The sequence below is a fragment of the Heterodontus francisci genome, unplaced genomic scaffold (genome assembly GCF_036365525.1).
Source record: "Heterodontus francisci isolate sHetFra1 unplaced genomic scaffold, sHetFra1.hap1 HAP1_SCAFFOLD_349, whole genome shotgun sequence".
NCBI classification, from domain to species: Eukaryota; Metazoa; Chordata; class Chondrichthyes; order Heterodontiformes; family Heterodontidae; genus Heterodontus; species Heterodontus francisci.
The window spans coordinates 1608153-1626102 of NW_027140807.1; the positions used below are offsets into that span (position 1 = coordinate 1608153).

General features: G+C 47.9%; 1 gene segment (V, D, J or C); it reads right to left on the bottom strand.

Annotated features, from left to right (window-relative positions):
* Window positions 1-201: 201 nt before the first annotated feature.
* Window positions 202-11488, bottom strand: LOC137361206 (T cell receptor beta variable 30-like). The segment is given in 4 exon segments: window positions 202-301; window positions 422-478; window positions 2343-2622; window positions 11452-11488. Coding segments are annotated over 4 exon segments (474 nt in total).
* Between the last annotated feature and the right edge of the window lie 6462 nt (window positions 11489-17950).

A 17950-nucleotide genomic window follows, 5' to 3' on the forward strand; every position in this document is an offset into this window, starting at 1 on the left:
TGAAGACTCCAGGCACAGAAATACACGGCCGAGTGATTCTCACGCAGGCTGGAGGACTCCAGTTTGAACTCGTACTTATTAATTTTCTCGGCGGTAAAACCTTTCCCCGTCCCCTCTGGATCCACATAGTTAGCAAAACTGGAGTAAAACATCAACAGCGGCTCCTTCCCCGGGTGTTGTCTGTATCAGTACATGGAGATGCTACTGCTGCTCCCCTTGACAGTGCACATCAGTTCTACTCCTTTCCCGGGAAATCTGGAGACAGCGGTGGGAGTCTGGTGGATAGTCTGTCAGTTCACATCTGGGACAGAGATGGACAGAGGAGGAGATCAGTAAACAGGGAATTTCTGGGAATGAAAGGGAGACAGGGAGAGGAGAGGAAGGTTATTAACGATAATCTTTGTATTTCATGCTCACTTACAGTGAAACAGGATTATCAGACCCATTAACAGATACATCTTTCACTGTAACTTGTTCTCTTAATAGACACAGGAGTGACAGTAGGAGCTTAGAGTCTTGTGAAGGTCCAAATCCACTCTTTACAAATCTTTCCTGCTGCCTTTGGTGTTTTTGTTATTAGAATTAGAATTAGCACATTACAGCGCAGTACAGGCCCTTCGGCCCTCGATGTTGCGCCGACCTGTGAAACCATCTGACCTACACTATTCCATTTTCATCCATATGTCTATCCAATGACCACTTAAATGCCCTTAAAGTTGGCGAGTCCACTACTGTTGCAGGCAGGGCGTTCCACGCCCCTACTACTCTCTGTGTAAAGAAACTACCTCTGACATCTGTCCTATATCTATCACCCCTCAACTTAAAGCTATGTTCCCTCGTGTTTGCCATCACCATCCGAGGAAAAAGACTCTCACTATCCACCCTATCTAACCCTCTGATTATCTTACATGTCTCTATTAAGTCACCTCTCCTCCTCCTTCTCTCCAACGAGAACAACCTCAAGTCCCTCAACATTTCCTCGTAGGACCTTCCCTCCATACCAGGCAACATCCTAGTAAATCTCCTCTGCACCCTTTCCATAGCTTCCACATCCTTCCGATAATGCGGTGACCAGAACTGCACGCAATACTCCAGGTGCAGTCTCACCAGAGTTTTGTACAGCTGCAGCATGACCTCGTGGCTCCGAAACTCGATCCCCCTACTAATAAAAGCTAACACACCATATGCCTTCTTAACAGCCCTATTAACCTGGGTAACAACCTTCAGGGATTTATGCACCTGGACACCAAGATCTCTCTGTTCATCTACACTACCAAGAATCTTCCCATTAGCCCAGTACTCTGCATTCCTGTTACTCCTTCCAAAGTGAATCACCTCGCACTTTTCCGCATTAAACTCCATTTGCCATCTCTCAGCCCAGCTCTGCAGCCTATCTATGTCCCGCTGTAACCTACAACATCCTTCGGCACTATCCACAACTCCACCGACCTTAGTGTCATCTGCAAATTTACTAACCCACCCTTCTACACCCAATCCAGGTCATTTATATAAATGACAAACAGCAGTGGCCCCAAAACAGATCCTTGCGGTACACCACTAGTAACTAAACTTCAGGATGAACATTTGCCATTAACCACCACCCTCTGTCTTCTTTCAGCTAGCCAATTTCTGATCCAAAGCTCGAAATCCCCTTCAACCCCATACTTCCGTATTTTCTGCAATAGCCTACCGTGGGGAACCTGATCAAACGCCTTACTGAAATCCATATAGACCACATCCACGGCTTTACCCTCATCCACTTGTTTGGTCACCTTCTCGAAAAACTCAATAAGGTTTGTGAGGCACGACTTACCCGTCACAAAACCGTGCTGACAATCGCTAATGAACTTATTCTTTTCAAGATGATTATAAATCCTGTCTCTTATAACCTTTTCCAACATTTTACCCACAACCGAAGTAAGGCTCACAGGTCTATAATTACCAGGGCTGTCTCTACTCCCCTTCTTGAACAAGGGGACAACATCTGCTATCCTCCAGTCTTCCAGCACTATTCCTGTCGACAATGACGACATAAAGATCAAGCACAAAGTCTCTGCAATCTCCTCCCTAGCTTCCCAGAGAATCCTAGGATAAATCCCATCTGGCCCAGGGGATTTATCTATTTTCACACTTTCCAAAATTGATAACACCTCCTCCTTGTGAACCTCAATCCCATCTAGCCGAGTAGCCTGAATCTCAGTATTCTTCCACTCTGCTAAACGAAAGAAGTTCTAGGCTCCGAGCAGTTTTATCTTCCACAGGTGTTTCCTGCTGCCTTTGGGGTTTTTGTTGAACTGCTCCATCTCTCTGAGTCACTGTGAAGACTCCAGGCACAGAAATACACGGCCGAGTGATCCTCCCGCAGGCTGGAGGACTCCAGGTTGAAGTCGAAGTTACTCGGTCTCTCGGCGGTGAAACCGTCCACCATCCCCTCTGATTTCACGTTTTGTGCAGCGATAGAGTAAAACATCATCTGCGGCTCCTTCCCCGGGTATTGTCTGTACCAGTACATGTATAGGATACTGGTGCTGCTGCGCTGCACAGTGCACTTCAGTTCCACTCTCTCACCAGGCAATTTAGAGACAGCGGTGGGAGTCTGGTGGATAGTCTGTGAGTTCACATCTGGGAAAGAGACAGAGAGATCAGTAAACAGGGACATTCAGTGCCTTGGGGAGAGAGAAGAGAGAGAGAGAATCAAAAATAAATACAACGAAAGAAATGTTAAGTAGAATTATTGTTTCAATATAATCCCTTACGGTGAAACAGGGTGATCAGAGTCAGTAACAGATACATCTTTTACTTTATGCTGCCCTCTGAATCAGCAAAGAGAAGAGAGCAGGAGTGATGAGTGTTGTCAATAACCAACCCACTCTTTGCAAATCATTGGGAGGAACAGGGAGAGCATTAGGAAGTGATGCAGAGATGGTGACGCCCAGGTCAACAAATTAGAGTGGAGTAGGTTGACAACGTCTCTCTCTCTATCTATCTCAATCCGCCTTCCTCTCTCTTTCTTACACTTTGTTTCTATCTCTCTCTCTCTCTCTCTGCATGTATCGAGCTTTATGTCTCCAACTCTTTCAATCTCTTTCTCACTCTGTATCTGTGTCTGTGTGTGTGTGTGTGTGTGTGTGTGTGTGTGTGTGTGTCGTTCTCTCTCTGTCTCCCTCTGTCCCGTTCATTTACGCTGGGTTTTTCCTCTCTATGTCTCCCTGATTCACCCTCTCTGTCTCTGTGTTTCATCACCGGATGTATTGAGTCCCTGTGCATTGGGGGTTGTTCCCCTCTGTGCAGTGAAGGTGAGAGGGATATTAACCAGACTGGTGCCAGGGATGAGGGACTTCAGTTACTGTGGAGAGACTGGAGAATGTGGGGGTTTCTCTACTTGCAGCACAGAAGGTTAATGGTAGATGTGATACAGACATTGAAGATCATAGAGGATTTTGATAGATAATTGATGACAAACCACATCATCGACTGGTCAATATATAGAAAATCTCTGAAAAGATGGTCATTCATTACATTATTACAGTATGTTTAATCAGTTCATACAAACTGTAATCAGCTAAAGATAGAGTTAGATAGATAGCGAGAAAGAGCGATAGATAATCAGGTAGAGAGATAGATAGATAGACAGTCAGGTACACAGATAGATATATAGAGAGGTAGAGAAATACAGAGATAGAGGGAAAGTCAGATAGGTAGAGATTTAGCGAGCTAGATAGAGAGGCAGTCACTGCCCATGTAAAAGACAGGGATGTTAATTGGCATTCTCTCATTTTACACCGGCTTTGTAGCGAGTGGGAGAGAGAGGGAGGGAGAGAGAGGGAGAGTGGGGATGGAGAAAGAGGGATGGCGAGAGGGGGAAAGAGGGGGATGGAGAGAGGGATGGAGAAAGAGCAATGGAGAGAGGGAGCGACAGGAAGTTATTGATCATTCCTGATCTCATTGAAGGTCGGAGTTTTTCCGAGGTGATGAATGGTCTCCTTGTGTTCCCAGGTCACTGTTAAAGTGTGTTGCAGACTCTGATGTTTATCATGGTCCTACAGTGCACTCTGCTGTCCCTTTGGAGAAAGGAAACACGTGACATGACACCACACCGTATCTGTCTGTCTGTCTGTCTATCTATCTATCTATCTGTCTGTCTGTCTATCTATCTATCTATCTATCTATCTATCTATCTATCTATCTATCTATCTATCTGTGTCTGTCTGTCTATCGTGTTTATCCTTCAGTCTTCTCCTTTCTGGAGCAAAGATCCCCCAATGTTCAAATTAATCTTCATAACTTTAACCTCTGTGTTCATGTTAAGTGTATTTCGCAATTTCCCTGTTCTTCTTTCTAACCTGCGACCTTCTATTTAAATCCACCCTGTCTTCTTGCGGAAAACATGATCCCAATGATAAAAACACCCAACAGGACGCAGCACCGCCTGGTTTTATCTAAAACAGGTGTTTCCTGCTGCCTTTGGGGTTTTTATTGAACTGTTCCAATTCTCTGAGTCAGTGTGAAGTCTCCAGGCTCAGAAATACACGGCCGAGTGATTCTCCCGCAGGCTGGAGGTCTCCAGATTGAACTGGGAGTCAGTCGGTCTCTCGGCGGTGAAACCGCCCACTGTCCCCTCTGGATCCACATAGTTAACAGTACTGGAGTAAAACATCAACAGCGGCTCCTTCCCCGGGTATTGTCTGTACCAGTACATGGAGAGGTTACTGCTGCTCCCCTCCACGGTGCACCTCAGTTCCACTCATTTCTCGGGAAACCTGGAGACTGCGGCGGGAGTCTGGTGGATAGTCTGTGAGTTGACATCTGGGAGAGAGATGGAGAGAGGAGGAGATCAGTAAACAGGGAACTTCTGGGAATGGAAGGGAGACAGGGAGAAGACAGGAAGGTTCTGAAGGATAATCTTTGTATCCTTGAACCAGGATTATCAGAGCCAGGAACAGATACATCTCCCACTTGACACTGCCCTCTCAAACAGCAAAGGAAGTGGAACAGAGGAAATCAGTTCTGTGACTAACCAATCCGCTCTTTACAAGTCATTGAGTAAAACATGAAGGGCATGAGGAAGTAATGCAGTGTTGGACACGCCCCCTTCCAGCACCCAACCAATCAGAATGGACGTGGTTGCTTATGATGGTTGAGTGACTGGATTAAGTGTTGTTAACATCCCCAACAAGAGTGTCTGTTAGATCGGAGTCTGTTCCCTGTGGGGTATTTAGATAGGAGTCTGTTCCCGGGGGGGGGGGGGTGTTTAGATAGGAGTCTGTTCCGGGGGTGGGGGGGGGCGGTATTTAGATAGGAGTCTGTTCCCGGGGGGGGTATTTAGATAGGAGTCTGTTCCGGGGGTGGGGGGGGGGTATTTAGATAGGAGTCTGTTCCCGGGGGGGGGGGGTATTTAGATAGGAGTCTGTTCTGGGGGTGGGGGGGGCGGTATTTAGATAGGACTCTGTTCCCGGGGGGGGTATTTAGATGGGGGTCTGTTCCCGGGGCCCGGGGGGGGTGGTATTTAGATAGGAGTCTGTTCCCGGGGGGGTATTTAGATAGGAGTCTGTTCCCGGTGGGGGTATTTAGATAGGAGTCTGTTCCCGGGTGGGGGTATTTAGATAGGAGTCTGTTGTGGGGTATTTAGATAGGAGTCTGTTCCTCGGGGGGGGGGGGGGTATTTAGATAGGAGTCTGTTGTGGGGTATTTAGATAGGAGTCTGTTCCCGGGGGGGTATTTAGATAGGAGTCTGTTCCCGGGGGGGGTATTTAGATAGGAGTCTGTTGTGGGGTATTTAGATAGGAGTCTGTTCCTCGGGCGTGGTGGGGTATTTAGATAGGAGTCTGTTCCCAGTGGGGTATTTAGATAGGAGTCTGTTGTGGGGTATTTAGATAGGAGTCTGTTCCTCGGGCGTGGTGGGGTATTTAGATGGGAGTCTGTTCCTCGGGCGTGGTGGGGTATTTAGATGGGAGTCTGTTCCTGGGGGGGGGGGGTATTTAGATGGGGGTCTGTTCCCGGGGCCCGGGGGGGTATTTAGATAGGAGTCTGTTCCCGGGGGGGTATTTAGATAGGAGTCTGTTCCCTGTGGGGTATTTAGATAGGAGTCTGTTGTGGGGTATTTAGATAGGAGTCTGATCCTCGGGGGTGGTGGGGTATTTAGATAGGAGGCTGTTCCTGGGGGGGTATTTAGACAGGAGTCTGTTCCCGGGGGGGGGGGGGTGTTTCGATAGGAGTCTGTTCCGGGGGGGGGGGTATTTAGATAGGAGTCTGTTCCCTGTGGGGTATTTAGATAGGATCCTGTTCCGGGGGTGGGGGGGGGGGTATTTAGATAGGAGTCTGTTCCCGGGGGGGGGGGTATTTAGATAGGAGTCTGTTCCGGGGGAGGGGGGGCGGTATTTAGATAGGAGTCTGTTCCTGGGGGGGGGGGTATTTAGATGGGGGTCTGTTCCCGGGGCCCGGGGGGGGGGTGGTATTTAGATAGGAGTCTGTTCCCGGGGGGGGTATTTAGATAGGAGTCTGTTCCCGGTGGGGTATTTAGATAGGAGTCTGTTCCCGGGGGGGGGGTATTTAGATAGGAGTCTGTTGTGGGGTATTTAGATAGGAGTCTGTTCCTCGGGGGTGGTGGGGTATTTAGATAGGAGGCTGTTCCTGGGGGAGGTATTTAGTTAGGAGTCTGTTCCTGGGGGAGGTATTTAGATGGGAGTCTGTTCCTGGGGGAGGTATTTAGATGGGAGTCTGTTTCTCGGGCGTGGTGGGGTATTTAGATAGGAGTCTGTTCCTGGGGGGGGTATTTGGATGGGGTCTGTTCCCGGGGCCCGGGGGGGGGGGAAGTTAGATAGGAGTCTGTTCCCGGTGGGGTATTTAGATAGGAGTCTGTTCCCGGGGGGGTATTTAGATAGGAGTCTGTTCCCGGTGGGGTATTTAGATAGGAGTCTGTTCCCGGGGGGGGAGTATTTAGATAGGAGTCTGTTCCCCTTGGGGTATTTAGATAGGAGTCTGTTGTGGGGTATTTAGATAGGAGTCTGTTCCTCGGGGGTGGTGGGGTATTTAGATAGGAGGCTGTTCCTGGGGGGAGGGTATTTAGATGGGGGTCTGTTCCCGGGGCCCGGGGGGGGGGGTATTTAGATAGGAGTCTGTTCCCGGGGGGGGGGGTATTTAGATAGGAGTCTGTTCCCGGTGGGGTATTTAGATAGGAGTCTGTTGTGGGGTATTTAGATAGGAGGCTGTTCCTGGGGGGGGTATTTAGATGGGGGTCTGTTCCCGGGGCCCGGGGGGGGTATTCAGATAGGAGTCTGTTCCTGGGGGGGGTATTTAGATGGGGGTCTGTTCCCGGGGCCCGGGGGTGGGGGTGGTATTTAGATAGGAGTCTGTTCCCGGGGGGGGGGGGGGTATTTAGATAGGTGTCTGTTCCCGGTGGGGTATTTAGATAGGAGTCTGTTCCCGGGGGGGGGGGGTATTTAGATAGGAGTCTGTTGTGGGGTATTTAGATAGGAGTCTGTTCCTCGGGGGTGGTGGGGTATTTAGATAGGAGGCTGTTCCTGGGGAGGTATTTAGATAGGAGTCTGTTCCTGGGGGAGGTATTTAGATGGGAGTCTGTTCCTCGGGGGTGGTGGGGTATTTAGATAGGAGGCTGTTCCTCGGGGGTGGTGGGGTATTTAGATAGGAGGCTGTTCCTGGGGGTGGGTATTTAGATGGGGGTCTGTTCCCGGGGCCCGGTGGGGGGGGTATTTAGATAGGAGTCTGTTCCCGGTGGGGTATTTAGATAGGAGTCTGTTGTGGGGTATTTAGATAGGAGTCTGTTCCTCGGGGGTGGTGGGGTATTTAGATAGGAGTCTGTTCCTGGGGGAGGGGGGTATTTAGATGGGGGTCTGTTCCCGGGGCCCGGGGGGGGTATTTAGAAAGGAGTCTGTTCCAGGGGGGGTATTTAGATGGGGGTCTGTTCCCGGGGCACGGGGGGGGGGGTATTTAGATAGGAGTCTGTTCCTGGGGGGGTATTTATATGGGGGTCTGTTCCCGTGGCCCGGGGGGGGTATTTAGATAGGAGTCTGTTCCCTGTGGGGTATTTAGATAGGATCCTGTTCCGGGGGTGGGGGGGTATTTAGATAGGAGTCTGTTCCTGGGGGGGGGGGGGTATTTAGATAGGAGTCTGTTCCTGGGGGAGGTATTTAGATGGGAGTCTGTTCCTCGGGGGTGGTGGGGTATTTAGATAGGAGGCTGTTCCTCGGGGGTGGTGGGGTATTTAGATAGGAGGCTGTTCCTGGGGGGGGTATTTAGATGGGGGTCTGTTCCCGGGGCCCGGGGGGGGTATTTGGATAGGAGTCTGTTCCCGGGGGGGGTATTTAGATAGGAGTCTGTTCCCGGTGGGGTATTTAGATAGGAGTCTGTTGTGGGGTATTTAGATAGGAGTCTGTTCCTGGGGGGGGGGGGGTATTTAGATGGGGGTCTGTTCCCGGGGCCCGGTGGGGGGTATTTAGGTAGGAGTCTGTTCCTGGGGGGGTATTTAGATGGGGGTCTGTTCCCGGGGCCCGGGGGGGGTATTTAGATAGGAGTCTGTTCCTGGGGGGGGTATTTAGATGGGGGTCCGTTCCCGGGGCCCGGGGGGGGGTATTTAGATAGGAGTCTGTTCCCTGTGGGGTATTTAGATAGGATCCTGTTCCGGGGGTGGGGGGGGGGTATTTAGATAGGAGTCTGTTCCCGGGGGGGGGGGGGTATTTAGATAGGAGTCTGTTCCGGGGGTGGGGGGGCGGTATTTAGATAGGAGTCTGTTCCTGGGGGGGGTATTTAGATGGGGGTCTGTTCCCGGGGCCCGGGGGGCGGGGTGGTATTTAGATAGGAGTCTGTTCCCGGGGGGGGGTATTTAGATAGGAGTCTGTTCCCGGTGGGGTATTTAGATAGGAGTCGGTTCCCGGGGGGGGTATTTAGATAGGAGTCTGTTGTGGGGTATTTAGATAGGAGTCTGTTCCTCGGGGGTGGTGGGGTATTTAGATAGGAGGCTGTTCCTGGGGGAGGTATTTAGATAGGAGTCTGTTCCTGGGGGAGGTATTTAGATGGGAGTCTGTTCCTGGGGGAGGTATTTAGATGGGAGTCTGTTCCTCGGGCGTGGTGGGGTATTTAGATAGGAGTCTGTTCCTGGGGGGGGTATTTAGATGGGGGTCTGTTCCCGGGGCCCGGGGGGGGGGTATTTAGATAGGAGTCTGTTCCCGGGGGGGGGGGGTTATTTAGATAGGACTCTGTTCCCGGTGGGGTATTTACATAGGAGTCTGTTGTGGGGTATTTAGATAGGAGTCTGTTCCTCGGGGGTGGTGGGGTATTTAGATAGGAGGCTGTTCCTGGGGGGGGGGGTATTTAGATGGGGGTCTGTTCCCGGGGGGGGGAGGTATTTAGATAGGAGTCTGTTCCTGGGTGGGGTATTTAGATAGGATCCTGTTCCGGGGATAGATAACCAGTTAGAGAGATATACAGATAGAGAGACAGAGAGATAGATAACCAGGTAAGAGATAGATAGATCCAGAGACAGAGTGATAGGTAACCAGGTAGAGAGATAGATAGATAGAGAGACAGAGTGATAGATAACCAGTTAGAGAGATATATAGATAGAGAGACAGAGTGATAGGTAACCAGTTAGAGAGATATATAGATAGAGAGACAGAGAGATAGGTAACCAGGTAGAGAGATATATAGATAGAGAGACAGAGTGATAGATAACCAGGTAGAGAGATATATAGATAGAGAGACAGAGAGATAGATAACCAGTTAGAGAGATATATAGATAGAGAGACAGAGTGATAGATAACCAGTTAGAGAGATATATAGATCGAGAGACAGAGTGATAGATAACCAGTTAGAGAGATATTTCGATAGAGAGACAGAGAGATAGATAACCAGGTAGAGAGATATATAGATAGAGAGACAGAGAGATAGATAACCAGTTAGAGAGATATATAGATAGAGAGACAGAGAGATAGATAACCAGGTAGAGAGATATATAGATAGAGAGACAGAGAGATAGATAACCAGTTAGAGAGATATATAGATAGAGAGACAGAGAGATAGATAACCAGTTAGAGAGATGGATAGATAGAGAGACAGTCAGGTAGACAGGTAGATACAGAGAGAGAGAGGTAGATCGAGGGAAACTCAGATAGGTAGAGAAATAGCAAGCTGGATAGAGAGACAGTCAGGTAGACAGATAGATATAGAGAGAGGTTGAGAAATAGAGAGATAGAGGGAAATTCAGAGAGGTAGAGAAATAACGAGCCAGACAGAGAGACAGTCACTGCCCCTGCAAAAGACAGGGATGTTAATTGGCATTCTCTCATTTTACACCAGCTTGGTAACTAGAATGAGGTAGAGGGATGGAGGGAGAGGGAAAGAGAGGGAGGGAGAGAGAGGAATGGAGGGAGACTGTTGGAGAGAGGGAGAGAGAGAGATGGAGAGAGTGAGAGAGAGGGATGGAGAGAGGGAGCGACAGGAAGTTATTGATCAGTCATGATCTCCTTGAAGGGCGGTGTGTTTCCGAGGTGATGAATGTTCTCCTTGTGTTCCCAGGTCACTGTTAAAGTGTGTTCCAGACTCTGATGTTTATCATGGTCCTACAGCGCACTCCGCTGTCCCTTTGGAGAAAAAAAACACAGTGACATAAAACGACAACGTATGTATCTATCTCTCTATCTATCGATCTCTCTATCTATCTGTATTTATCTGATCTTCATTTCACATATTAAAATCTTTAATAATCTCTCTAAGAACGCTGAATGTTTACCCTTCAGTTTCTCCTTTCTGGAGCAAAGATCCCCTGATGTTCAAACTGTCTTGATAACTTTAACCTCTGTGTTCTGATATCATTCCTGTGAAGTCGATTTCACAATTCTCATGTGTTTCCATATCTAACCTGTTACTTTCTATTGAAATCCGCCTGTCTTCTTGTGAAAAACATGTTCCCAATGATAAAAACACCCAACAGGATGCAGCACCGCCTGATTTTATCTGAAACAGGTATTTCCTGCTGCCTTTGGGGTTTTTGTTGAACTGCACCATCTCTCTGAGTCAGTCTGAAGACTCCAGGCACAGAAATACACGGCCGAGTGATTCTCCCGAAGGCTGGAGGACTCCAGGTTGAACTGGGAATCAGTCTGTCTCTCGGCGGTGAAACCATCCACTGTCCCCTCTGGATCCACATAGTTAGCAGTATTGGAGTAAAACATCAACAGCGGCTCGTTCCCCGGGTATTGTCTGTACCAGTACATGTTGAGGTTACTGCTGCTCCCCTCCACAGTGCACATCAGTTCCACTCCTTTCCCGGGAAATCTGGAGACAGCGGCGGGAATCTGGTGGATAGTCTGTGAGTTCACATCTGGGAGAGAGATGGAGAGAGGAGGAGATCAGTAAACAGGGAATTTCTGGGAATGAAAGAAAGACAGGGAGAGGAGAGGAAGGTTCTGACTGATAATCTTTGTATTTGGCACTTACGTTGAACCAGGATTATCAGAGCCAGGAACAGATACATCTCCCACTTGACACTGCCCTGTCAAACAGCAAAGGCAGTGGAACAGATGAGATCAGTTCTGTGGCTAACCAATCCGCTCCTGACAAATCATTGAGTAAGACATGAAGGGCATGAAGACGTGATGCAGTGTTGGACACGCCCCCTTCCACCACCCAACCAATCAGAATGGACGTGGTTGCTTATGATGGCTGAGTGACTGGATTAAGTGTTGTTAACATCCTCAACAAGGGTGTCTGTTGTTCAGTTCCTAACTTATTGATTAGAAATCTCCAACTGTTCATATCCAGATTCCAAATGAACCTCATCGGCATTCCCAAATTAGCCACATGTAGATTCCCAATGATAGACATCTGGATTCCAAATGATCTGCTCCTGTGGAGGATGTATTCGTGTGTTGCTAATTTAACTAGACTCCTCATCCACAGCCTCAGCTAGTGTTTTCGTAACGTGAGGGTGAATCCCACCAATACAGATCATGAAATTGCAGCAATCCATTTAGTTCACTGATGTCCATTAGGGATGGAAATCTGCCTCCTTCACCTGGTCTGGCCTACTTGTGACTCCAGATCCACACATTGTGGTTGACTCTTAAAAGCCCTCTGCAATGACCAAGCAAGTCATCCAGTTCAAGGGCTATTAGGAATGGGCAATAAATGCTGGCCTCGCTGGCGAGGCCCACATCTCATGAACGAATTAAGAAAAACAGGCCGATGTTGATTCACAAATAGTCAGCTGGGAGTCCTGGCAATCATTTCCTGCAACACTGGCCAAAGGGAAGTAGGTTCAACAATATCTGGGTCACACTGGGCTGCTGATCTATTCGACAGCTCGGTCTGTGCTCATTACTGGGCCCATAACCATCAGGGTGGCTCAAATCTACTGCTGCCACCTGCTGGCGGAAAATGAGCACTGAGATTCAATCTACTGCTGCCACCTGCTGGCGACAAATGAGCACTGAGATTCATTCTCTGCTGCCCCCTGCCGGGGGAGGATGAGCACAGAGATTCAATCTACTGCTGCCCCCTGTCGGTGGAAGATGAGCACTGAACTCCCGTTCATCCGCTGCAGGTTTTTGCAGCTGCGGATCCGCTTTCTCAAACACTGTGCGATACTGCAAGCGCAGAAATAGACAGCGGTGTGAGATGGAGTGGCGTCTCACAGTGCCAAAGTAAACAGTGTATTGCTGGCTCTGTCTGCCTTAAATGACTCAGACGTGTAATTGGTAACAGACCCTTCTGTAGCAGAAAAGAACAGAGCTTCCAGTGCCCTGTCTGCTTGTTGTCTGTACCAGTACATATAGGAATAGGCAGTATTGGTCAGCGTGCATCTGAGTGTTGTCGACTCTCCTGCTGCAATCGATAGGATAGAGGGCGACTGTTCCACATAGGAGGCGAGTATTCCTGTGGATGGAACATCGATTAGATTATCATTTCAGTCAATAATGGAATGGAGCAGGGGTTGCATTGCAAGAAAAAAAGGGCTTACATTGATATAGCGCCATTCAGGACCTCAGGACATCAGAAAGGGCTTTGCAACCAATGTAGTTACTCCCTCAGTACAGCCTCTGCGACAGTGCAGCACCCACTAAGTACTGCCTCTGTGACAGTGCTGCACTCCCTCAGTACTGCCTCTGCGACAGTGCAGCACACCCTCAGTACTGCCTCTGTGACAGTGCAGCACACCCTCAGTACAGCCTTTGCGACAGTGCAGCACTCCCTCAGTACTGCCTCTGCGACAGTGCAGCACTTCCCCAGTACTGCCTCTGCGACAGTGCAGCACTCCCTCAGTCCTGACACGTGGTTTGTCAGCCTTGACATTGAGCTCAAATGTTCTGGAGTGAGACTCAGACACAGGAGTGTTCCGGACAGAATCACCCCTAACATTACAATACATTATTCGACACTGTTTCTGACTTTGACTTACGTGGGAACAGGGCAGGCATCAAGATTGGACAGAGGACTTCATGCAACATGATTTCTTCATTCGATACTAACGCGATGTGTGAACGTGTGGAGTTTTCAACAACACACTTGCAGGCGGTTTCTTTATTGTATCCAATCAAATACCCAGCATCCGGTTGTCATTGTTATTGGCAGTCACTTACTGTGACACTCTGCTCCTCCCCATTACTTTGCATAGCAATGTTGTAGAATGATACAACACAGGAGGATAGGGGGAGATTGAATAGAGGTGTTCACATTTCAGAAAGGGCTTTGATAGAGTAGAATTCAGGGAAACGCCCCTCTACACCCAGAGAATGTGCCCATCCCTTATTGCCCCTGAGAAGGTGATGGTGAACCATCTTCGGGAATACCTGCTGGGCCATATCAGAGGGCAGTTAATAGTCAACCACATTGCTGTGGGTCTGGAGTCACATATAGGCCAGACCGGGTAGGAATGGCGGATTTCCTTCCCTGAAGGTAATCAATGAAGACGCTGGGTTTTTAAGACACTCCATGTTCAGGATTACTCATACTTTCCATGACAGATTTTTATTTATTTAATTAATTGAATTTAAATTGCATTTCTGCCAGTGTGGGAATTGAACTCAAGTCTGGGGATCATTAGTCCAGGCCTCTGGATTACTAGCCCAGTAACATAACTGCTCTGCTGCCGAACCTCCGTGGTGAATGGGAGTTAAATGGTTAAATTGTTCACTGGTCTGAACTGCTAGTTTCTTTGAAGAACACATTAAATGTGACTCGAGTCTGAGGTGAAAGTGGGTAAAGAGTTTTCAGCAGCTTCTGAACTCGCTGTCAGGAGGCAGGTGTCCCAGAGATGAAGGTATCTGGAGAGGGGTTTCGACTTTGAACAGTGTGAAACAGCGCTCAGATGGTTCAGGGTTCTGCGCTGAGTTAGTTTCTGTGCATTGGGGAGTTGTTCACCTCTGTGTAGTGAAGGTTAGAGGGAGATTAACCAGACTTGTATCAGGGATGAGGGACTTCAGTTACTGTGGAGAGACTGGAGAAGCTGGGGGTTTCTGCCCTTAGAACAGAGAAGGTTAATGGTAGATGTGATACAGATATTGAAGATCATAGAGGATTTTGATAGATAATTGATGACAAATCACATCTTCTACTGGTCAATATATAGAAAATCTATGAAAAGATGGTCATTCATTACATTACTGCAGTATGTTTAATTAGTTCATACAAACTGTAATTACCTAAAGATAGATTTAGATAGATAGAGAGACAGAGAGATAGATAACCAGGTAAAGTGATAGATAGATAGAGAGACAGAGAGATAAACAATCAGGTGGACAGATAGATATGAACAATAAGCTTCAATCTACTGCTGACCCCTGCCAGTTGAAGATGAGCACTGAACTCCCGTTCATCCGCTGCAGGTTTTTGCAGCTGCTGATCCGCTTTCTCAAACACTGTGCGATACTACAAGCGCAGAAATAGACAGCGGTGTGAGATGGAGCAGCGTCTCTCAGTGCCAAAGTAAACAGTGTATTGCTGGCTCTGTCTGCCTTAAATGACTCGGACGTGTAATTGGTGACAGACCCTGTTCCAGCAGAATAGAACAGAGCTTCCAGTGCCCTGTCTGGTTGTTGTCTGTACCAGTACATTAATGTGTAGCCAGTATTCTTCAGCGTGCATCTGAGTGTTGTCGACTCTCCTGCGGAAAGCGATAGGATAGAGGGTGACTGTTCCACATAGGAGGCGAGTATTCCTGTGGGACGGAACATCGATTAGATTATTATTTCAGTCAATAATGGATTGGAGCAGAGGCTGCATTACAAGAAAGAGAGGGCTTACATTAATATATCACCGTTCAGGACCTCAGGGCATCAGAAAGGGCTTTGCAACCAATGTAGTAACTCCCTCAGGACTGCCTCTGCGACAGTGCGGCACACCCGCAGTACTGCCTCTGCGACAGTGCAGCACACCCGCAGTACTGCCTCTGCGACAGTCCAGCACTCCCTCAGCCCTGACACCTGGGGTGTTAGTTTTGACTTTGAGCTCAAGTGTTCTGGAGTGAGACTCTGACACAGCAGTGTTATGGAACAGAATCACCGCTGACATTACAATACATTATTCGACACAGTTTCTGACTTTGACTTACGTGGGAAGAGTGCAGCCATCAAGATTAGACTGAGAACTTCATGCAACATGATTTCTTCATTCGATCCGAACTCGATGTGTGAACGTGTGGTGTTTTCAACAACACACTTGCAGGCAGTTTCTATATTGTATCCAATTAAATACGCAGCATCCGGTTGTCATTGTGATTGGCAGTCACTTACTGCGACACTCTGCTCCACCCCATTACTTTACGTAGCAATGTTGTAGAATGATACAACACAGGAGGATAGGGGGAGATTGAATAGAGGTGTTCACATTTCAGAAAGGGATTTGATAGAGTAGAATTCAGGGAAACAACCCTCTGGACCCAAAGAGTGTGCCCATCCCTTATTGCCCTTGAGAAGGTGGTGGTGAACCATCTTCGGGAATGCCTGCTGGGCAGTTAATAGTCAACAACATTGCTGTTGGTCTGGAGGCTCATATAGGCCAGACCGTGTAAGAACGGCATATTTCACTATGTTCACTATGGAGAAGGATGATGTAGGTGTAGATATCAGGGAGGGGGGTTGTGATATACTTGAACATATTTGCTTTTAAAGGGAGGAGTATTAGCTGTTTTAGAAGACTTAACAGTGGATAAGACCGCAGCCCGGATGAGACATATCCCAGGCTGTTATGTGAGGCAAGGGAGGAGATTGCAGGGCCTCTGACACAAATTTTCAATTCCCCTCTGGCCACAGGAGTGGTCTCAGAGGACTGGAGGACAGCGAATTTGGTACCATTATTCAAGAAGGACACTTGTGCTCTTCTGAACTCGCTGTCAGGAGGCAGGTGTCCCAGAGATGAAGTTATCTGGAGAGGGATCTCGCCTTTGAACAGTGTGAAACAGCGCTCAGATGGTTAAGGGTATCGAGCTGAGTTAGTTCCTGTTCATTGATGGGTTGTTCGCCTCTGTGTAGTGAAGGTTAGAGGGAGATTAACAAGACTGGTACCAGGGATGAGGGAGTTCAATTACTTTGGAGAGACTGGAGAAGCTGTGGGTTTCTCTCCTGAGAGCAGAGACGTTTAATGGTTGATGTGATACAGATATTGAAGATGATAAAAGATTTTGATAGATAATTGATGACAAACCACATCATCTACTGGTCAATGTATAGAAAATCCTGGAAAAGATGGTCATTCATTATATTAGTGCAGCATGTTTAATTAGTTCATACAAAGTGTAATCACCTGAAGATAGAGTTGGATAGATAGAGAGACAGAGAGATAGATCACCAGGTAGAGAGATAGATTTATAGAGAGAGAGGTAGAGAAATAGAGAGTTGGAGGGAAAGTCAGACAGGTAGAGAAATAGCGAGCTACATAGAGAGACAGTCACTGCCCCTGTAAAAGACAGGAATGTTAATTCGCATTCGACCATTTTACGCCGGCTTTGTAGCTAGTGGTAGAGTGGGGAATAGAGAGAGAGAGGGAGCGAGAGAGATGGAGAGAGAGGGATGGAGAGAGAGGGATGGAAAGAGAGGGATGGAGAGAGAGGGATGGAGAGAGGGAGCGACAGAAAGTTATTGATAAGTCACGAACTCATTGAAGGGCGGAGTGTTTTCGAGGTGATGAAAGTTCTCCTTGTGTTCCCAGGTCACTGTTAAACTGTGTTCCAGACTCTGATGTTTATCATGGTCCAACAGCGCACTCTGCTGTCCCTTTGGAGAAAGAAAACGCAGTGAAATAAAACCACACCGTATCTATCTATCTGTCTATCTGACTGTCTGTCTGTCTGTTTTTATCTGATCTTCATTTCAGATATTGAAATCTTTAATAATCTCTCTAAGACCGCTGAAAGTTTACTCTTGTCTTCTCCTTTCTGGAGAAATAATCCCCCGATGTTCAAACTTTCTTGATAACTTTAACCTCTGTGTTCTGATATCATTCTTGTCAAGTCTGTTTCACAATTCCCCTGTGTTTCTATATTTAACCTCTCAATTTCTATTTAAATCCGCCCTGTCTTCTTGTGAAAAACATGTTCCCAATGATAAAAACACCCAACAGGACGCAACACCGCCTGGTTTTATCTGAAACATGTATTTCCTGCTGCCTTTGGGGTTTTTGTTGAAATGCTCCATCGCTCTGAGTCACTGTGAAGACTCCAGGCACAGAAATACACGGCCGAGTGATTCTCCCACAGGCTGGAGGTCTCCAGGTTGAACTCGTACTCATTCAGTCTCTCAGCGGTGAAACCATCCACCGTCCCCTCTGGATCCACATAGTTAGCAATACTGGAGTAAAACATCAACAGCGGCTCCTTCCCCGGCTCTTGCCTGCACCAAAACATGTAGAGGGTACTGCTGCTCCCCTCCACAGTGCACCTCAGTTCCACTCCTTTCCCGGGAAATCTGGAGACAGCGGCGGGAGTCTGGTGGATAGTCTGTGA